Source organism: Portunus trituberculatus, chromosome 35, assembly GCF_017591435.1.
Source record: "Portunus trituberculatus isolate SZX2019 chromosome 35, ASM1759143v1, whole genome shotgun sequence".
In the NCBI taxonomy this organism is placed as follows: Eukaryota; Metazoa; Arthropoda; class Malacostraca; order Decapoda; family Portunidae; genus Portunus; species Portunus trituberculatus.
In genome coordinates, this window is record NC_059289.1 from 19,476,673 (window position 1) to 19,499,940 (window position 23,268).

At 37.8% G+C, this 23,268-nt stretch overlaps 1 protein-coding gene across 1 annotated transcript in view; it reads right to left on the reverse strand.

The window, feature by feature from the left end:
• LOC123513269 (collagen alpha-5(IV) chain-like) overlaps window positions 1-23,268 on the reverse strand; it is a 116,522-nt gene that overhangs the window by 54,393 nt on the left and 38,861 nt on the right. The window contains exons 6-13 of the mRNA XM_045270339.1: window positions 14,218-14,411; window positions 11,155-11,361; window positions 7,800-8,085; window positions 6,569-6,684; window positions 4,621-4,711; window positions 2,886-3,043; window positions 2,452-2,599; window positions 463-656 (exon numbers count right to left, since the gene is read on the reverse strand). Of these exons, the coding sequence (XP_045126274.1) occupies window positions 463-656; window positions 2,452-2,599; window positions 2,886-3,043; window positions 4,621-4,711; window positions 6,569-6,684; window positions 7,800-8,085; window positions 11,155-11,361; window positions 14,218-14,411 (1,394 nt within the window). The remainder of the gene's footprint in view (window positions 1-462; window positions 657-2,451; window positions 2,600-2,885; window positions 3,044-4,620; window positions 4,712-6,568; window positions 6,685-7,799; window positions 8,086-11,154; window positions 11,362-14,217; window positions 14,412-23,268) is intronic.

Below are 23,268 nucleotides of genomic sequence, written 5' to 3' on the forward strand. Positions count from 1 at the left end.
GGGGACATTTCTGGTTCCTTCCTCAGAAGGAGACTCCAAGGCTGGATTTGTAGTTGCCAATTTTTTTTTTTTTTTTTTTTTTAAGTGAAGGGTGTGTGTGTGATAAAAGCATGTAGTTTTGTGTGAAGAAGGAGAGTTGTCTTTAAAGGGCAGGCTGTGACTGCCCCCTTGAGTTGTGAGACACAAAGGGAAACATTCAGCAAGATCACAACTAGCTTGAATGGAGGGTTCACAGCACCCCCTGAACTAATGCTATTAGATCTTGCTGGGAGTAAATGAGAGAAAAACCGTGATTTAATCCATGGTTTTGAAGGATAGGTTGTGTTTCATTTTATACATAATCTCGAAATGTATAGCAAGAACCATGGACAATAGTGTTCCTCATTTTTTAAAAACAAAGTAAATGTAGGCACAAAATTTTCTCCATTATGACAGTACAGTTCTGGTAAGCAAATAACATACCTTGATACCTGGCAAGCCTGGCAAGCCATCCCTTCCTCGGATACCACGTGGTCCCTGTAGGCCAGGCTCGCCAAGCTCAGCAGGCTCTACACCCTGAGTGATACCTGGCAGGCCACGATCTCCTGGCAGGCCCCTGGCACCCTTCTGACCATACCTTCCATTAAGGCCTGGGAAGCCTGGATCACCTGGAAGACCTGTGGAGAGGAGTACCATGAAGCTGCTCACTGTGGCATGATAAATGTTTTAGAAAATAAATGGGTTTAAAAGTATACATCTATCTAATGAATTGGAGGTCACTATAAGGCAAAAAAATAAATTAGGCACAGTTATTATCTCCATGATACATACAGTATATCTATATCTATATGCCAAGTAGATGCTCCCAGTGAAGAAGGTACAGTTGAGACGATATCTAGATAAAAAATATTCATATTCACAAGTGTTTCTGTACATTTAAGCTTTGAGGTTTATGATTAATCTTAGCTGTCCACAGAGTTGCTTAGCATTCCCAACTCTTTCCTCATCTGGATTCAACATCCATTTTGATCAGCTAATCTGAGCAAATGTGAGGGGATTCTTCCATTCAGGTCTTGAAGCTTTGTCACTCTACAGGTGTTCACAACTGTTCTTCTATTTTTATCACCTGCAACCATTCTTCCTTGTCTCACCAACATCCCTCTTGCATGTTACACTCTCTTCACATTGGTCATTCATCTCATTCATGGTTTGCTCATGATATTACTCCTCTTACATCACATTCAGTAAATTTTTTATCACTCTTCATTCATAGAAGACCTGATCTCATAATGCAAATCTAAGGCTTGGCATCATTGTTATAAAGTGACACACTCACAATTAAGGAAATTATATTGCTTTTTCATGAAAAGTGGCAGGCATGATAGCTGTTGTTCACTACATGATACAAAAATCTCTATATTTTTTAGCAACATAGCTTAGATCTCTAGTGATATGATTTTATAATGACAATAATCATGATACAATATTTCATCCAATTACATATTCTAAGCATGAAATATCTTAGTGATCTACAAAAATCAGATAAATTCATCAACTAATTACTATATTTGATGGCTCATAAGATATATGGGTTCATAAGGCACACTCAGCTTTGGCAGACATTGAAATGAAAAAAAAAAATAAATAAATAAAAAAGGTAAATGAGCAGATTTAAGCTCTGAATATAAATTGAAAGATTTCACCTGACATTTCAAGACTCACATTTATTTAGATCATTATTAGTTTCCTGTATTTTGCATTTAAACATTTTAATATTTGCTAGTAGCCTATGTACCAATCTTGTGAGATGTTTATGTAAACATGTACCTAGCATATGGCATCAGCACTGACTGTGAGAGACTACAAGCCCAATAATCTTTTTTTTTTCTTTTTTCATAATTTTTTTCATATGTTTGTAATGTAAAGATGTTGAATGATAGGTATAATTTTAATTGTATGAAAGTGTGTCTTACCTCAAGGAGGAAAACTGCAAAGAATGCAGTGAGTCTTGCCCGTGTCAAGATCAAGATTGCCGTTTCCATGTTTTGTTTTGGTTCATGTGATGTATAGAAATTCTTCCTGACTGGTGTCATTCTATGTAAATTACTGGTAAGTATGACCTACTTTATATTATTACCTTTAAAGAAAGAATTGTTTTGTGGTGTAGTACCTATCATCACTTTGTTTACATGTGTGAAGATGTCTGGGGTTTGATTTTATAGCCTCTGTTGCCGTAGATTGGCCACCAACCACTGCCTCAATACTGAACCTTGGCCTCATAGGATGCAGGCCCATTTCCCAAGACTTTTTTTTTTTTTTTTTTTTTTGGAGAAAAGATGCATCTTGTGAGCCATAAAATATGGTAATTAACTGATCAAACAAATCTCATCTGAGATTACAGTCACTATTTATGACATCATATTATATTTATAATGCAAAAACACTGAAAACACATTTTCTGTTAAGACTAACCTTTTAAACCAGGTCTGCCAGGGATACCACGGGTACCTTTAGATCCTTGTATGCCCGTTATACCTGGAGGCCTTCCGTTGGTTCCTGGAGGACCAATCTCACCTGGTTCACCCATCTCTCCAGGGATACCAGGCCGGCCAGATTTTCCCTACAATGATAAGGTATTGTTAGGAGTGTGCATTTACCTAGTAGCATTTCCAGGAGGCAAGTTATGCTCGTGCTGTAAATTTCATTAACACATTCTAAGTTCTAAGTTACGTGTTAAAATCTGATATTTGCATTCTATTACAATATTTATAAATTACATAAGAGTAGCTACACATGAGTACAGCAGATGTGATGAAACACCTACAAATAAATGTCTTCCAGTAAAGGTTGGCTAACAATACAATGAGCTGCTTAAAGATAATGTGTTCTATGCATGACATCCTTACCTTGAGTCCTGGTAAGCCCTGTTTCCCTGTGATGCCATTACGACCAATGAGGCCAAGACGTCCTTTGGCTCCCTGATAGTTAATTCCTGGCAGTCCTGGTGGTCCCCGTGATCCTCTTGGTCCAGGTGGACCCAGAGGACCATCAAGACCAGGCAGTCCTGAGTAAAGAGGAAAACATTCAGATGCATTATTAGTATACATAATCTGTTGCTGCTGTTACATAGTTTGCCTTCCTGCAGTAAATCTATTACAGTTAACTATTAGAAATTTGGCAAACTTGAGACTTGAGGACAGCTGGATTTCTTAAAATTACAAATTTTTTTGTATATACTGTATATATTTAACAGAAATGGACTATCTGTACACAAGATTATGGCCGATACCTCGATACATGCAGGTCATGCGAGGTAAGTTTTGTTGGAATTTGGAATATCTGATCATAGATCAAAGAAGGACATCATTTATTAATCCTTACTGATATTTATTATCAAATTTATAATAAAAATAGTTTTGGATCATATTATGTTTACAGAATATAAGGGACAATATTCTGTGGTATTTTAGGACCACCTGCAGTCAAGAATTTTCCATGGTCTGGCAATCCTCAGGTATGGAAGTTGCCAGACTTAGAAAGTTCAACCTGTATGTGCTGTACATATTTAACTGAAATGAACTCTAAATAAAAATCAAATGGACATTTCCTAGCTCTTCTACTTTCTCTACAATGAACAATGCATGATATTTGCTGTTTACACCACTTCTTTTCTTTGCTGAATTCATAATGGGGCTATACCTTAGCCAATTGATAATCAAATGAGAAGAAATCCTTGTCACCTGTTGCAAGCAGGACCAAACACATGATTGTGTAATACACTGCCATTAGAACATAAACAGTGCCTCCAAACTATGACATGCCAACACAGTAAATTTAAAAGGCACTCTGAGTCGCACTCTGAGTCATGTTGGAAAAGTAATGTTTCTGGAGTATCGATTGCTGGATTTTCAATGATCAACTGTACCTAATCTTAATATGATAAAGTGTGGTTGGTGATAGAATGGTTGGAGGAGAAAAGGAAGCTCATGGTGTAAGGTTAACATTTTAGAGGACATCAAAGAGCACATGAGTAGATGTTGCAAAGAAAATGTCAGATATTTAAGTGAGGAGGAGGACAGCACAAATCCTGCAAAAGGAAAATGAATGGGAGAGGACATCACCCTACTGACCACTCTTGAGTGTGAGTTTATTATTAAATGAAGAAACAAATATTTCATAACATATTTACAGACATCAAATACTATCAACCTTCAATAAAATTTCACCAAAGCAAAACTTTCTGTTTCACAAGTTGGTGAAGTATCCATGTTATCAAAGACAACATGAGTTTTAATGACATGAATTGCTTTACAAAGCATTATAGTTTTGCCTCTCAATATGTAAATTTGAGTGGTAGCATTGTAACTACAAAGTGATCTTGCACACACAGTACATACACTCTAGAGATTTTGCCTTCTATGTTATTGATTGATAAAACCAGTGAATGACAGTGACCATGAAATACTACACACTTGCATTATGCAACTACACATTCAGGACATTTAACTCATTCTTAACAAAACTTGCCCCAAAACTAAATAACCTTATGTATATTATGCAGTGCAGTTCATCATATTAAAAAAAAAGTCCATCTTGATAAAATGCATTAGTATATGTTAACCAATTCATTATCAGACTTACCTATGTCTCCAGTTTCCCCATGGCCACTAAAGGTGCCATTCAAACCCGGAGGTCCTCGATATCCTCGTTCCCCCATGAATCCTTTCAGACCCTGGGAACAAAGAGGCAATGCACTACAATGGTGACAGCCAAATAAAGCTAGGCTACATACATTATTTACATACAAGTTATATATTGCAAGGTGAGAGATAGAGAGAATCCACCTTTATTACTTGGATCCAAGGTAATATACTTTTTTACATTTCAAGATTTTTTGTATAGGAGGCCACAGATGAAACAACCCTCTAAATATAAATTAGATTAGTATTCCACTTTCAAGAATAAAGCTTCCTATCAGAGACAAGGTCACAGAGAATGGCTGTGGTCTTTTTTTTTTTCAGCGTTTGGGTGATTCATATCGCTTGCTCAGGTGTCATGGGTTATCCAAAGCAAGGGTGGGGAGCACTCTCTGCTATAATGGCATCACAACAAAAATGACTACCCAACAAAGCTTTAATCAATGCTATACTCGTTCATTTATTGCAGATGGCTATAATACTGTGCACATATAAGCAATGACATGCACTTGTAAGTAAAGTACTGAGTCTTAAATATAGTATGTAAGAATGAAAATAAAGGAAATAGGATGGGTAAGTTATATTAACCCCTTCAGTACTGTTATATGTATGCATGTACGTGATAGGAGATGCACTACGATAAACCATAATGTTCAGGTGTACATGAAACTGTCTACTGTTTCAAATGGTGAGTAGATACAGGCGGTACAGTGTTTTACACTTTGTTTAGGGTAGTGGTTCTTAACTGTTTTACTACAGGGATCCTCCCTTAATGCACAGAAAAGGGACAAGAAAATGTGTGCATATATTGAAAATGCACTAACCGAATAATAGAACTCTATGTTATAAATAAGATTAGGACCGGAGCCCACCACGACTGACCCGAAACCCCCCAGAAGGGCCCTCATATCAATCATTCCTGTAGTACTGCATTCTTTAAGGCATCTTTACATTTCGCCATGTTACGAACTGTAACTCGTTAAAAGAGTAAAATTTGCCTACTTTACATAGCTTCTCACCTGCCTCAACCTTGGCTATGATGTCTAGTTTCTCTTGAAGCAAAAATACTTTACATTTCTTGGTAAGCTATACCTGTAACACCCTTCTTTTTCATATTTTTGGAAGGAACCATATTCACAAACCTAGAAAGATCACAAATATTACATATCACCAACCTACAAAGGTCAAAAATATCATAATGCTTAGCAAATAAGAAGCATGAAACTGCAACACAGGCAAGCTGGGACAACATGGCTGGACCAAAACATAGACACGGCATCAAACTGTCTTTTTGGGTCCTTGTTATGTAGTGCTTAATTTATATATTTTGACATTTAATAATTATTTTTGTTGCTGAAATATAATTTATAAATTTATTTAAATTTATTTCATTGATTATTGGCAGAAAAAAATGTTTATTGCAATTATATTTTCTTTTCAAATGAAAGTTTCTTTTGCCAAGTGTGCATAAAGTTGGAAATTTTGTGCATTGTACGAGTGATGGAAACAAAGTGAGGGTGCACATAAAGCCAGAAATGCATTAACTGAGGTGCACACTAAAAGAAGACCTCTGTATAACAGTCTATGAATTTGTCCTTCCCTCTATGTTTCCCTTGTATCCATGGATTAAACCTGCTCTACACATTAGTCTTCACAAAAAGTAAGGAGCACTCTCAAAACCAATATAAAGATAACAGATATCAAAACCTCATCTAAATAGTGTGATAAACATTAATATTCCCAAGAAGAAGGATTTAAAAGGTAGCAAGATTTTCAGAGTATGAATTTTTATAGCCAATATAGTTATTTTGATTTACGTAAACAGTTCTATCTCACAAACAACTGATCCAGTACGTGTTTTCCACTCCCTAATGTTACTTCTTGGCACTTACTTTGGTTCCAGGAATGCCTGGGAAGCCTCTCTCACCAAATAGTCCTCTGTCTCCAATCTCTCCCTTGGAGCCAGGACGACCTGGCACACCATCAACACCTCTCTCACCAGGAATGCCTGTAATGCACACACATTGTAGTTATGATGTCAGAAGGTCAGAATGAAATAATGCTTAGTATCCATGGATGACAAAAAAGAAAAATTAATTAGATAATGTCTACACTCACATCTCGAGTTTTGTGCTTGTTTGATTCTTTAGGTGTAGATCTAAACTTGAAGATTGTGAAACCCATAGAATCAAAAACACTGATAAATATATATTTATTCTGGCTCATGAAAAAGAGAAAAGAAATTATAACAATATTAACATTTCATACGGGATTCCAACATCTGGTGCAGTGTTTCAGTGGCATTGCTAATCAAAATATTTGAAAAACAAAAACAAAAACAATGACAGGTAGATCTGACAATGAAAGAAAACAATAGGAAATGTTGATAGTACAAAAAATATTGTGTTAAGTGGCATTGGAAGAGAGAAAGGGATATGATTATCGTTGGTGCAGTTAGAAGTCAGTCTGTAAGAACAGTGAGTTCATGAGAAGATGTGTGATAAGTGCAGAATCAGTGTTGGACTTGTTGCTGTTGTATTCACGTGCACAAGGAATTAAACTTCATAAGATCTGCTCAGCATATGCTTCTCCACAGTTTGCCACCAGTCTCTCAGTGATGATACTGCATTAAACTAACTGAATTGAGGAATACATGTCAAGGGCAACATGATACTGGTGTTATGTCTGGATGGCCACACGGCAGTGTGCCAAGGAATGGTGAGGGAATCGTCACACATGTAGTTGGAGCATTGCAACAGTTGGTGTGTGTAAGGAAGGCACACACGTGTAAGTGGCTAGCATAACATTGGTGTCAGGAGTGGAATACAGATATGCCCAGGGGGAGACACAATGAGGAAGAAAGAAGAATGAAGCAAATCAAGTGGGAGAAGGTTTACTTTAGATTTACATAAAATTTACAGTAACTGACCATTCTTCACTTGATGTATCTATGACTTGTCCAGGTCCCTACTCCCCTTTGTCTCTTTTTCTTTGGCTCTGTTTTGATTTTCAATCTTATTTCTTTGTTCATAAGACAGATTTTACTATTTGGCCAGCTCATAACAATATATACCTATATATAACCTGAGAGAGTAGGAAGAAAAAAGCAGTGTACAGTCTTACCTGGAACACCCATCAAGCCAGCCTCTCCCTTAACGCCAATAATTCCGTTCCTTCCTGGCAGACCTTGGCCTCCACGGAAACCACTCTGGCCTTTGTCTCCTCTGATTCCTATCAAGCCAGCAAACCCTGGCTCCCCTCGAGAACCCTTGTAACCTCTGGGTCCTGGCAGGCCCGGGTTGCCTCGTAAACCTTGTCTGCCTGGTGTACCAAAGATGCCTGGAGGCCCAGGTATGCCTGCCACACCAGGCCGACCCTTGATGCTGTCACCAACCTCTCCCTTGGTACCCTATGGAAACACCACCAGTCAGATTACACTTAACCCTCATGTAGTAAAAGATAGCATAGAAGGAAAGACTGCACATCCAACACAAGTGAGCACTGAAAGAGAAATTCATATTATATTTTTTAGCTTCTCATGCATTACAAATATGATACAACAATGAATCAGCCATTTGGGTAATAATACAACCATAGACTCTGGATATTTGACATGTGTTGGTGGAGCTGCCAAAATATTAGTTGGGCAGCCTCAAAACAAATAAAAAAGGAATCCTGATTTTATTTTTTTACTTAGCCTCATCAAATTTTACATGTAGACCTTTGCAATTAATGCACATGGACCCATTAAGTTACAGAGTCTATGGTATAGAGCATAGTTTTATTCTCGTACTTTTTAATATCCAGGAATGTAAACACAATCACACTGCTTGTGTGTTGTTAGGATGCTTGAATTTGTCTTGTGTTTTTTTGTTTCAAGTGTTTCCTTCACCTGAATAATGAGGCTCCCCAAATCCCTGTGTAAAACACCTGTGTGTTTAGAGGTGAGTAATGTGTTGAAAGCCGGAGACAAAAAGATTGAAAGGGAAAGCAACGCGAGAAAATTTCTTTTATGTTTGAGAGAATGATAGAAACTGTAGGAGAGCAGTTTTAAAACCAAAGCTTTGTGCCATACTCTATCAAAAGCTTTTGATATGTCTAACACAACAGCAAAAGTTTCATTGAAATCTCTAAAACAGGATGAGCAACACTCAGTAAGGAAAGCTAGAAGATCACCAGTAGAGCAACCTTGACAGAAGCCATACTGGTGATCAAAAAGAAGATTGTGAAGTGAGAGATGTTTGAAAATCTTCCTATTGAGGATATTCAAAAACTTTAGACAAACATGAGATTAAAGCTATAGGACGGTAGTTTGAGGGATTAGAATGGTCATCCTTTTTAGGAACATGCTGAATGTAGGGAAACTTACTACAGCATGAAGGAGAGGTAGAAGTCAATAGACATAGTTGAAAGAGTTTGGCCAGGCAGGGTGCAAGCACAGAAGCACAGTTTTTGAGAACAATAGGAAGGACCCCTTCAGGACCATAAGCCTACAGGGGATTTAAGCCAGCGAGGGCATGGAAAACATCATTACAAAGAACTTTAATTGAAGACATGAAATAGTCAGAGGAAGGAGGAGAGGGAGGGACAAGCCCAGAATCATCCAAGGTGGAGTTGTTAGCAATGGTTTGAGAGAAGAGTTCAGCTTTAGAGACAGATGAGATGGCAGTGGTGCCATCAAGATGAAATAAAGGAGGGAAAGATGAAGTAAAGTTGTTGGAGATGTTTTTGGCCAGATACCAAAAGTTTCGAGGGGAGTTCGAGCTTGAAAGATTTTGACATTATCTATTAATGGAGTGTTTGGCAAGTTGAAGAACAGACTTGGCATAATTCCAGACAGAAATATAAAGTACATGAGATTCAGTTGATGGAAGACTCAAGTACAGGCAACCCCCGCTTAACGAAGGTTCACACAACAAAATTTCGCTACAACGAAGGTTTAATTTTACTACCATCTGCTCGATTAATGAACACCAAACTCTCTTTAACAAAATTTTATCCAGGTAATTATTTCCAAGTTTGAAAACCCCGCCGTATCACACAAGCCGACAGGCTTTTGAATACACCAGCGCTTCTCGTCTTCCTTCATTCAACTTACCACCAAAACACCCTGCAATGTTGCCTAGCATTGCTAAGAAGACCAGGAAGTCTCTTACTCTCGAAGTGAAGCTGGATATTATTCACAGACATGAGAGAGGCGAGAAAACTAATAGCATTGCTCGCCACCATCTACTGCTTCCACTATTTTCAAGTCAGCAGACTCTATTAAGAAGGCTAGTGAGACCGTATCTTCCTTGCAAACTAAAAGGACCATCTGAACTCATGACTCTACAATGGATAAAATGGAAAGCCTTGTGGAAATGTGGTACATAAGTTTTGTATGCGGTACAATGATGCGCCCTTTGTTTACATTCCACAGGTTGCCAGTTAGTGTCTTTCCCGTTTCACTCTCCCTCTCTTCATAAATTTAAGATCATCAACATTATAAAGTTACATACATACATACATTAGTGTACATTATAATGACTTAAATTAAACTGCCTAAATGTTTAACTTTATAATTTTTACTTTCATTAAATCTTTCATTGTACTATGATGCACTCTCCCTTTGTTTACTCTCAATGGAAGTTCAAGTCAGGGGTTAAACTTGTTATAATCAGTTGGCTTAACGAAATTTTGCTTAACGAAGTTTTTTTAGGAATGTAACCCCTTCGTTAAGCAGGGGTTGCCTGTACCTTTTGTGGGCACTCTCTCTATCATGTACAGCACGAGAACAAGCTGTGTTAAACCAAGGTTTAGAAGATTAAAGTTGAGAAAAAGAGTGAGAAATGTACGCCTCCATGCCAGACACAATCACCTCTATTATGCACTCAGCACACAGAGATGGGTCTCTGACACAGAATCAGTAATCATTCCAGGGAAAATCAGCATAAAACCTCTTCATATTTGCAGAGGTGAAATGCCAGAGGCAGCTCCGCTTTGTGGGATCCTGGGGAGGGATTGGAGAGATAGGACAAGATACAGATATGATATTGTGATTGGAGGAGCCCAATGGAGAAGATAGGGTAACATCTTAAGCAGTAGAATTAAAGATAAGGAAAAGATCTAGAATGTTGGGCATATCTCCAAGATGGTCAGGAATAAGAGTATGGTACTGCACCAGTTGCTCTAGGTCATGGGGGATAGCAAAGTTGAAGGCTAGTTTACTAGGATGGTCAGTGAAGGGATAGGAAAGCCAAAGCTGGTGGTGAACATTGAAATCTCCAAGGATGGAAATCTCTGCTTACTATTAACCAATGAGAACTCAAGGACTACAACCCTTGACAAGACACTAAGGAATGTTTCCTCAAAGTTTAAGGTGTCATGAAAGTCTTCTCATATGCTGTGTGCTGGTAACAGAGGTGTGGTAAACATACAACTAGAATGAAGCACAAGTAATACACTGATGTGGATTCTGAATAATGGCTGCCTGTCTCACCTTTGGGCCAGAAAATCCTTCTTCTCCTGGAGCTCCCTTGGCTCCTCGGAAGCCAGGCGGACCAGGCAGACCAAAGTATCCTTTTGATCCAGCATAGCCATCCAGCCCAGGCTCACCCTTTCGTCCTGGTTGACCTGGTATTCCTGATGGACCAAGCAGTCCACTGATGCCATCCTCACCTTCTTCACCTTTGATGCCTGGGCGTCCCTGTTGTACAACTCAGATTGTAATGATATGCCATGCTGATACTACAGTGACATGTGGCTAGTCATGCTGACACGACTGTGGCATTTGGCCAGTAATGCTGAATGCACTGTTGCATGTGCCCAGTCTGACAGCACTGCGGCATGTGGCCAGTCATGCTGACAGCACAGTTGTCTGTGGCCAGTCATGCTGTCTGTACTGTTGCCTGTGGCCAGTCATGGTATCAGCAATGTTGCCTGTGGCAAGTCATTCTGATAACACTGTTATATGTCAGCAGTCATGTTGATAGTAGGATGATGTGGGGTAACATTGACCAAAGAGATACATTGAATGAATGCTCTAGTATGATAAGTATTGCAAGTTTTGCACCACCACTCACCACCAACACAGCACCAATCCTCAGTGAACAACACATGAACAAAAGGTTTCCAATATCATGCTGTCTGTATGTCTGTATTTTCAGATGTCTGATGTTATTTTTCATGGTACTTATATAGCATCTCATGTCCATGAATATGGCATGATTGTTTCAAGTTAAGTTTCATTAGAATATTTAGCCATATTGACATGTTATTTAGTGAGATGAAGTGCATCCTTTTGAAGTAGCTGTCATTGAACCATTGTGAAAAAAAGAGAAAAAAAAAAAAAAAAAAAAGAATTATGGTGGGGCTAAAATGCCAACCAAAAATATGTGTGGAAACACTGACCCTTGAAATTTTGAATATTTGGAAAAACATAAGAAAAAGTGACTCATTATGTACATTACCATGGAAATAAATGGTGGTGGTGAACTACTGCATCTAAATGAAGTGGAACAGTGATTTTTTTGGACAGAGCATCTGTCAAGGCAGGACAGTGTAAGGGTGTCCTAATAAACACCAAGGGTGCCGCCAAGAAGCGCCCTGACCTGGTTAAGGTGTACCCCACTCTATTTGCTTTCAACATGCACTTCTAGTAGTGTAGTAGATGATATTGAGGAGAATAGATTTGTGAGATTTGTGAAATCCTAGTAGTCACCAGACTCCAGCCAGATATACTGTTGTCAATCAAGCAGAAGAAATCTCTCTTAGCCACCCACCCCCCTTCTCTATCTCTATCAAATCATAAAGAAAAGAGTCAAGAGAGAGAGAGAGAGAGAGAGAGAGAGAGAGAGAGAGAGAGAGAGAGAGAGAGAGAGAGAGAGAGAGAGAGAGAGAGAGAGAGAGAGAGAGAGAGAGAGAGAGAGAGAGAGAGAGAGAGAGAGAGAGAGAGAGAGAGAGAGAGAGAGAGAGAGAGAGAGAGAGAGAGAGAGAGAATGTTTAATCAACATTATTAGAATTGAAAAGAAAATATCAATAAAAGTAAAAGAAAGAGACAGAGAGAGAGAGGGTTTGATTGGTGACTATTGGCATCCCATAAATTGCTGCAACAGACAAGATCTATTCTCTTTGGTATTGTAGTAACCTACAGGCTAAGGTATTTCTCTTTATATAGTTTGATGTCTTGAATTCCCACTGTTTGTATGTAATTATGCTATAAATTGCTCAAATATAATTCAAGATGTCTTAACTTCCCTCTCTGGTTCGAACAGCTGTTCAAAATTCATAAAAATTTGTTCTTTTTGAAGGTATGTTTATAGTATGTCTTTTGGCTGCCAGAGCTAAGTTTGTTTTTGTCAAATAAATGTTGATATTTCATGTGTTTATCTTAAATTTCTTCATTTAATAATGATGAAATTGGCTAGGGTTATCATATATGTTGATTTCAGGCAAAAAAAACAATAAAATTATTTTTTTTATGAGCTTAAGAAATAAGGTTTTATGTTTCCTCACTCCTCAGTCGATATTTTCAAATGGTAGGGGGAACACTGACCAAGATTCCAAAAATGTTGAAGTGCAAAATATGACAATTGTTTTCTGAGTTGAGGATTTAGGCGTATACCATAGGTGGACCATGTTTTGGCCAATCTCTCAGGTACAAAGTACAATTTTCAAGCAGGTGTTACCCCACATCATCCTACATATAATATGAAAATGTACAAACATTTTTTCTATAAATCAATAAACAATGCTGATAATACTCATCATATAAATGCCTTCTTTTAAAGCATCGAAGATGACAAAAAATATTATAAAGAGACAAATAGTTGTATCTAATGTATAGTAGTAATCTGTTCATATGCCAATTACTTGCAATAGGCATCTGAGTATATCATTTCATTGTATGTATGACTTAGATATAAGAAAATATTTCTTTAGTCATAGAGTGGTAGACTTCTGGAATGCATTGCCAGAGACGGTTGTAAATAGCACTAGTTTGACAATGTTTAAAAACAGATTAGATAAGCACTTAAATTCATTAGATTTATAATTATGTATAGCACTGCATGATAGTTTTTATAAGAAATTTACTATAGTTAAATAAGACATGATCCCCATGTATGGGGACCACAAATTGTAGAGGATTTCGCTGCAGGACTTAGCCCTGTTAATGGGCCAAATATTTAGAATTAGTATATAATGTATTGTGTACTTGTAAGTGTATCTTTAAGTACTGATGACGAGGTCGCTGTGCGACTGATACAGGATAACCTAGATGGGCCCTGGTGGCCCTTTGTTATCCTATTATTTATGTTATGTTATGTTATGTTACTCAAGTCCATATACTCTGTTTTTCCCATATCCCTTCCCTGAATTTCAACAATAAGTACTGAGTTTGTATGAGAGGCACACCATAAATGGCAAAACACTCACCATGTTAGTCACACCAGTGGAATAGTAAACACACAGTTCTATAAAGAAAAGTAAAAAAATAAATAAAATCAAACAAAATATAATGGATGTGTGGCTCGTACAAAACAATACATAGCAGCCTACTTACAGGAATTCCTGGAATGCCAGGGTCTCCTTGCTCTCCCTTCCTTCCGTATTGTCCATTGTCACCGGGAATGCCTCGGTAACCTTTCGGACCTGGAGATCCTGGGAAGGATATACCATAGAAGCCTATCTCTCCCTTGGGTCCTTGTTTACCCTTATTACCTTTGAAGCCTCGGACACCTGGTTCCCCCCTGTCACCTGACAACAAAGAAGAGGAACTGTTGACATTATTACATTACACTGATTTTTCATAAATTTTCATTAAAATTCACATGCACATTTTAAGATATTTATCCTATTTTTCTGGCTAACTCTCTTGACTGTGTTCAAGGACTAGCATCTCAGACAGCCTTTTTTGTTTGATAGTTTTTTTAGCCCTTGGCCAGTTTTTCCTTCTTGAATATATATATATATATATATATATATATATATATATATATATATATATATATATATATATATATATATATATATATATATACAGGGTGATTCACGAGTTTCTCCGGAAAATTTAACTACTGCAAGTTTACACAATTCTAAGCAAAAAATTCTCTATAAGCATAGGTGCTTTCTGCAGTGGTTAACAAGTGGGAGGAATTTTAGATTTCAATCCAGACGGGAGGACAGCCACCAGCAAGCGGCTGGCTCCTGCCACCCCGTCACAACCTTGAAACCACTTAGTTGCCAAGTTGCTGATTTCTCTTAATTTTTACTAGCATTCTTTCAGTCTGAATTAAAGTTTTTTTTTTTTTATTATCATCAGGTATGTTGCACTGTTGAACAGTTACTGGTGTGATCAGTAGTGTGGCATTGCAAGTGTAGCCTAGCCTAGCACAGATGTCACGCCACACTGAATACGTACTTCAAGAATATTTCAACACAATCCTTGTCACGCATGAGAATAACAATGCAACACACCTGATGATAATAAAACAAAAAAAAAAAACTTTAATTCAGACTGAAAGAATGCTAGTAAAAATTAAGAGAAATCACCAACTTGGCAATTAAGTGATTTCAAGGTCGTGAGGGGGTGGCTGGAGCCAGCCGCTTGCTGGTGGCTGTCCTCCCATCTGGATTGAAATCTAAAATTCCTCCCACTTGTTAACCATTGCAGAAAACACCTATACTTATAGAGTATTTTCTGCTTAGAATTGTGTAAACTTGCAGCAGTTAAATTTTCCGCAGAAACTCGTGAATCACCCTGTATGTATATATATATATATATATATATATATATATATATATATATATATATATATATATATATACACTCGATTTACGCGATAGATGCGTTCCAAGAAGCATCGCATATATCGAAATTCGCATAAAACAAACATGCAATTCTCATAAGAAACAATAGACAATAGGGAGGATGCGGGATGTGATCCAAAAAAATTTGTAAAAAATACTCTATTTATTTGGCTAAATTAACATGTTTTTACGATTCACCATTCTAAATACTAGAAGTGTATTTAAAGTAAAGGGAAAAGCAAGAAATAATAAGAGAAAGCAACAAAACAAAGAATATGTAAACAAAACACTCACTGTGTCACTACCTTCACCACTCACACCAGTCAGTCACCATCTCCCTCTAAGCTTTACCACTTTATAAAAAATCCACTTATCAAAAATAACCCCACATGCAGAAGATGAAGGACATTTTGGGGCCATCTTGGTGAATTATAGGCAGACTGAAGAGATTCCGTCTGTACTCAATGCTGGCAGACTGCAAATGAGGTACGAGATGAGTGGGAGCTGGATCCAAGAAAATTTAACGTCAGAGCAACCTCCTGCCGCGAAATGGCATCCATGAACGCTTGGAGGGATGGTAACGAGGTTGCTCTCAGGTTGCTGGGAACACCACCTCTCGAGGTGGTGTTACTGTCTTATATATAAGCATTTATGTTCACAAAACAACATTTTTATTAGCTTGTTACAAACCTTGCCCCCAAGAAAGGATTGTTTTGTAATGCATAAAGTGAAATCTTACATGGAATACCAAAAATTAAAGCAGAAATGAGATCGCCCACAGACGAGGCGGAGACTCGCGGCGACTCGGCTGCTGCTTCTTCTTGTGACCCTTTTAGCTTGTGTGTTGCTTTCACCACGATATTTATGTTTCCACTCCTCTATTGCCTGCTATAATGGATATCATATCTTAGTATTCATATAAGCTCATGCCATGAGGATAACCTCGATTTCGTGGCACTGAGTGATAGTGAATTACGTACTAATGAAATACTGCAGTATTTCATTAGTAATGCACTATCACTCGGTGCCACTGAGTCGAGGTTATCCTCATGGCATGAGCGTATATGAATACTAAGATATGATATCCATTATAGCAGGCAATAGAGGAGTGAAAACATAAATATCGTGGTGAAAGCAACACGCAAGCTAAAAGGGTCACAAGAAGAAGCAGCAGCCGAGTCGCCGCGAGTCTCCGTCTCGTCTGTGGGCGATCTCATTTCTGCTTTAATTTTTGGTATTCCATGTAAGATTTCACTTTATGCATTACAAAACAATCCTTTCTTGGGGGCAAGGTTTGTAACAAGCTAATAGAAATGTTGTTTTGTGAACATAAATGCATATATATAAGACAGTAACGTTCCCAGCAACCTGAGATCAACCTCGTTACCGTCCCTCCAAGCGTTCATGGATGCTATTTCGCAGCAGGAGGTTGCTCTGATGTTGTTAAAGTTTCTTGGATCCAGCTCCTGGCAGCCAATGAGCACTTTTAGGCGGGCTACCAACCTCCACCCGCCAACAGCAACGAATCATTGTGGATGCTATTTTACGAAGGTTGGTACTCGTATGTGAGCAAGAGGTTGCTATGTAGGTTGTCTGTATGAATATAGACAACAATCTGTTTCTTGGATCCGGTCCTGGAGCTCCCACCTATCGGCCAACTGCGGAACTCTCTGAAGTACAGTTTGAAATTGCGTCTGGCGTTTAGTTTGAAAATGCGGTTGGGCTAAATCATGTATAAGCATACCAATTGCACAAATCAAATTATAATCATAATATTTTTTCGGTCGCGTTATAACAAAAATGCGTAAATCAAACACGTGTAAATTGAGTTACCTGAATACAGAAAGTCCTCCTTATACGTTACTTTGGTATCCAGTAAATTCAGTTATTGTGTTTGGTAATTACTACCTTCGATTCTATTTACGGTAAGAAAAAATTCACAGATACAGTATCTGCTCATGTTTTGTTTACACCATACCGTAACGCCACCACGCTGTTCGGCCACCACAACAATCAGTCTCTTCCCGCGTTTCCCGCTGAACACAAGTGAAATATTTACAGCGTGTTTTTTGTGATATTATTATCACGACACACAGTGACGCACCCATAATGGCCCCAAAACATTCTGGAGACACTGCTGGAGTTGAAAAGGCAAAGCGAAACTGGAGGTAAAACTAGATATTTTGAAGAGGAAAGAGCAGGGAGAAGGTACGTTTGCCATAAGTCAAAATTTGGGCCTAGCCCAGTCGACAGTCTGGACGGTGTTAAAGAATTGTGAGGCTATAAAAAAAAAGCTGGGGAGAATGCAATGAATCTGCAGAGCAGAGCCTCGTCTGCCCACTCAGAAGAAGATGAGTAAGGGCTGAAATCCCTACTCCCTGTGTAGCTGCGGTGGCGAGTGGACATGTTGTGTGTGCGCTCCGTTTTTGGCTGTGGTTTTTATAGTTAGCGAGTGGTGTTTGTGCTTGGTGTCTGTGTGTGGTGCTTTTGAGTGTTAGTGAAGTGAAAGTGTGTACTGCAAGTGTTAGATTAGAGTGAAATAGTGGTTAGAATCAGTGTTTGTGAGTTAAAAGTATTTTGGTAGAGCGAGGAGACTAGGCTTGTAACTGTCAAGTTGACCTTGAAAGAGGATTAGTTGACCTCACTTAGGCCCCCCACCACCGTGGTTCCTCCACCCCGCCGTCACCAAGTATTTTTATTTGTTTGTGAGTTAACAGATTGTAAGTTAGTATGGCGGTAGCTACTGAGGTATATCAGAGTGTGATTGAGTGCGTGAAAGAGAGTGTTGAGATGGGATTGGGAGAGTTTGTTGTGTGTGAGATGTGTGGGCATGACAGGAAGGTCGTTGACTTTTCTGAGTGTATGGTGTGTAGGCTCAAGAGCGAGAATTTAGTTCTTTCTCTTGAGCACCGAGAATGCGAGAGGAAATCAGAAAGCTAAGTGAGGGGAAAAGTGCGACAGTTCTCATCTTTGAGTTGAAGGAGGAGGTTAAGAGGCTTGGGGAGGCAGTGGAAAAAATTAGGCAGGAGATCAGTGTTAGGCCGAAGGTTGGACCTTCTGAGGGTGACAGGGTGGCTTGGCCCTCTGTCGGGAAGAGCAGAGTGGGGAAGAGGGAGTAGGCGAGCCTGACGGGGAAAGATAGTAGTCAGGGTGGGCAGAGATGGCAGGTTGCGAGGGGAAGGAAAGCGGAGGCAGGTAGGGAGGATAGGACTAAACCTGTTGAGTGTGAAAATAGGTTCGGTTTGTTGGAGGGGGAGGGGGAGAGTGAAAGTGAGAGTGGAGTGAAAGAAGTGGTTGTGGTGAGTGAAAGGAGAAAGAAGGGGGTAGAGGAGAGGAGGAGGAGGGTTGTGCGTAGCACACCTCAGGTGTGTGTGGTGGGTGACTCTCAGGTTAGGTATTTAGATAGCACTTTCTGTGGGAAAGACAGGGATAGGAGGACGAACGTGTGTATGCCTGGTGCAGGTGTGAAGGCAGTGAGTGAGGAGGTGCAGAAGAGGGTTGGGGGGATGGAGAGGGAGGGTGTAGTAGTTTTGCACGTAGGTGGGAACGATGTCAGAGCAGGTGGGTCGGAGGAGTTAGTGGCAAGATTTCGGGAAATGTTAGGCAAGATAAGGGAGAGTGGTAGGAGGTGTGTAGTGTCAGGAATCTTGCCTCGTGTGTATGTTAGCAGGGAATGGTTGTCTAGAGCCATTGGTGTGAATGATCGGGTAAAAGGGATGTGTAAGGATGTGGGTGTCAGCTTTGTGGATGTATGGGATAGGTTCTATGGACAAAGGATTTGTATGCTAGGGATGGTGTGCATCTGAGTAGGAAGGGTGTGGATGTGCTGAGTGGATGTCTGGAGGGGAGTTGGGATGGAGTGTAGGGGTGAGGTAGCAAATGCATTCCAGAAGAAAGATGCTAGACATAAATTAGATAGGATAAACAGAGATAGTGAAAAGATTAGGCAAGATTTCCAGGTGCAAATAGGAGAGAATAAGATTAGGATTCCAAATAAGGAGACAGCATCTAGGAAGGTAGCTGGACTTAAATGTTTTTATGTAAATGCCAGGAGTCTTAGGAACAAGAAGGACGAGTTATCTAGTTATATAATTGAGGAGGACTTAGATGTTGTATGTGTCACAGAGGTAAATGAGGAAAAGTTTAGGGAAAATAGGAAAGAATATGAAGTAGATGGATACATTATGTATTTACACCAGAGAATTGGTAGGATAGGTGGAGGAGTAGTTATTTATGTAAAAAAATCCTTCATTTCCAGTCAGGTTAATGGTATTAAGGTAGATAACAGAGTAGAGTCCTTATGGCTGGATGTTAGAGTAAACAAAAGTAAGGTTATTAGAGTAGGAGCTTTTTATAGACCACCTAACCAGTCAGCAGAGGTAGACAACCTTATGGTAGATGAGATAAATAGGGGGTGTACTAGTCAGACAATTATCTTAGGGATTTTAATCTTAAGTCAGTAAACTGGGAGAGGATGGTAGGAGATGCTAGTGAAAATAAGTTTATGGAAAGTTTTCAGGATAACTATTTAGTGCAGATGGTAGATAAACCTACTAGGGGAGGAAGGTTTTAGACATAGTACTAACAAATATTGAGCATTGTTTAAAGGAAGTTGAGGTAGGAGAGACTTTAGCAAACAGTGACCATCATATAATTAGATTTATCATTAATTCCAGTAGGGATAATATAGTGAATAAGACTAGAGTCCCAAACTATCAGAAAGGCAATTATGGTAGGTTACGTCAGTTATTAGGAGAGGTAAACTGGGAAGATAGTTTTGGAAATAAAACTGCACAGGAGATGTGGGATATTTTTAAGGTTGTAGTAAAGGGTATAGTGATGCAGTGTATCCCTTACAAAGATATAAGGCAGAGAAACAGGAAGCCATTATGGTGGACTCATGAGATAGGTAGCCAGATCAGAGAGAAGAGGGCATATAGAGAGTTGCAGAAAAGTGGGAAGATGTAGATTTGATTAGGTACAGACAGGTCAGAGATGATTTGAGTAAGGTTATAAAAAAGTAAAAGGCAGGCAGAGATAAAACTAGCTAGAGCTGGGAGTAAAGATCCCAAAAATTATATAGTTATTACAAGGTCAGTGATAAAAGAAATAAGGATAGGATTGGACCACTCAGAAAAGATGGTGTAGTAGTGGATCAAAATGAAGACATAGTAGAATTATTGAATGAACAATTTTCTTCAGTATTTACTAGGAAAGAATAGGAAATCCTGTTACAAACAGTGCGACGAGTAGTTTAAGAGCTTTAGAAAATATTGATATAAAACCGGAATTATTAGGAAATTTATTCTTGAACTAGACGATAGGAAAGCTAGTGGTCCTGATGAGCTACATGCCAGAGTACTTAGGGAGGGTGTAGACAGTATTTCTGAAGCACTTAAGTTAATCTTTGAAAGATCACTTAGGTTTGCTGAGATACCTCAGGACTGGAAGTTAGCTAATGTTACTCCAATATTTAAAAAGGTAGGAAGGATGATGCGAATAATTATAGACCGATCAGTTTAACTAGTATAGTATGTAAGATACTAGAGAAAATCATTAAGGGTAGTATTTGGGAGCATTTAAATGAGAATAGATTAATTAGAGATACCCAACATGGCTTTAGATCAGGGAGGTCCTGTCTTACAAATTTGCTCGATATCTTAGAATATATTACCAAGGAGTTAGATGATGGAAATAGCATAGATGTTATATATTTAGATTTTAGCAAGGCGTTTGATAAGGTACCACATAGGAGGTTAGTGTACAAATTGAGACTACATGGGATAGGGGGTAGGTTAGTTGATTGGATTAGTGAATGGCTTTCTGATAGGAAACAGAGAGTAGTATTAAATGGGGCAATGTCTGAGTGGAAGGAAGTGGTTAGTGGGGTACCCCAAGGATCAGTGCTAGGACCTCTTCTTTTCTTGGTGTACATTAACGATTTAGATATAGGAATTAGTAGCAAAGTATCAAAGTTTGCAGATGATACTAAGATAGCATGTGCAGTACAGGGTGAAAAGGACAATTACAGAATACAACGAGACCTGGACAGGCTGATAGCATGGGCAGACAGGTGGCAGATGGAGTTTAATTCTAAAAGTGTCAGGTTATGCATTTAGGTAAAGACAACACAAACTTTAGCTATGAGATGGAGGGATGTTGGCTAGAGGCAGTAGAGGAAGGAAAGGATTTAGGAGTAATGATAGACAGGACTATGAAATTTTCAAAGCAATGTTTAGAAGCAAGAAATAGGGCAAATAGGATCCTGGGTTTTATAAATAGAAATGTTAGTTATAAAAGTAAGGAAGTGGTGCGTAGCTTATATAATTCCTATGTTAGGCCCCATTTAGAGTATTGCATACAGGCCTGGTCACCCCACTATAGGCAGGATATCAACATGTTAGAAGCAGTTCAGAGAAGAGCAACTAGGATGATACCAGCTTTGAAGCGCCTGGAGTATAGAGATAGATTAAAGGAATTAAACATGTTTTCATTTAAGAGGAGATGTATAAGAGGATATGATAGAGTTATTTAAAATGTTCTCAGATACAAACTACATAGATGTGAGATCTTTCTTTACCTTAGAGGAGGAAGTAGGACTAGAAATCATGGCAGGAAGATTAGAAAGCAAGGCTGCAGGTTAAATATAAGAAAATATTTCTTTAGTCATAGGGTGGTAGACTTCTGGAATGCATTGCCAAAGAGGGTTGTAAATAGCACTAGTTTGACAATGTTTAAAACAGATTAGATAAGCACTTAAATTTATTAGATTTATAATTATGTATAGCACTGCATGATAGTTTTTATAAGAAATTTACTACAGTTAAACAAGACATGATCCCCATGTATGGGGACCACAAATTGTAGAGGATTTCGCTGCAGGACTTACCCCTGTTAATGGGCCAAATATTTAGAATTAGTATATAATGTATTGTGTACTTGTAAGTGTATCTTTAAGTACTGATGACGAGGTCGCTGTGCGACTGATACAGGATAACCTAGATGGGCCCTGGTGGCCCTTTGTTATCCTATTATTTATGTTATGTTATATGTTATGTTATGTTACTGTTCCTTAGCCTCGAGAGAGACATCATCTGATAGAATACGTGGCGAGTAAAAGATAAATAAAACATTTTCTGTGTGTTTCTTTTGCACAGTACTTTACATTAATTTATATGACTATTTTCATCTCCTATTATTACATGTTATCATGGGTTCAGTATACGGCAATTTCGATTTGCGGTAAGGCTTTCAGGAATGTACCGTATATGTACCGTATAATGAGGACTTGCTGTATGTATATATATATATATATATATATATATATATATATATATATATATATATATATATATATATATATATATATATATATATATATATATATATATATATATATATATATATATATATATATATATATATATATATATATATATATATATATATATATATATATATATATATATATATATATATATATATATATATATATATATATATATATATATATATATATATATATATATATATATATATATATATATATATATATATATATATATATATATATATATATATATATATATATATATATATATATATATATATATATATATATATATATATATATATATATATATATATATATATATATATATATATATATATATATATATATATATATATATATATATATATATATATATATATATATATATATATATATATATATATATATATATATATATATATATATATATATATATATATATATATATATATATATATATATATATATATA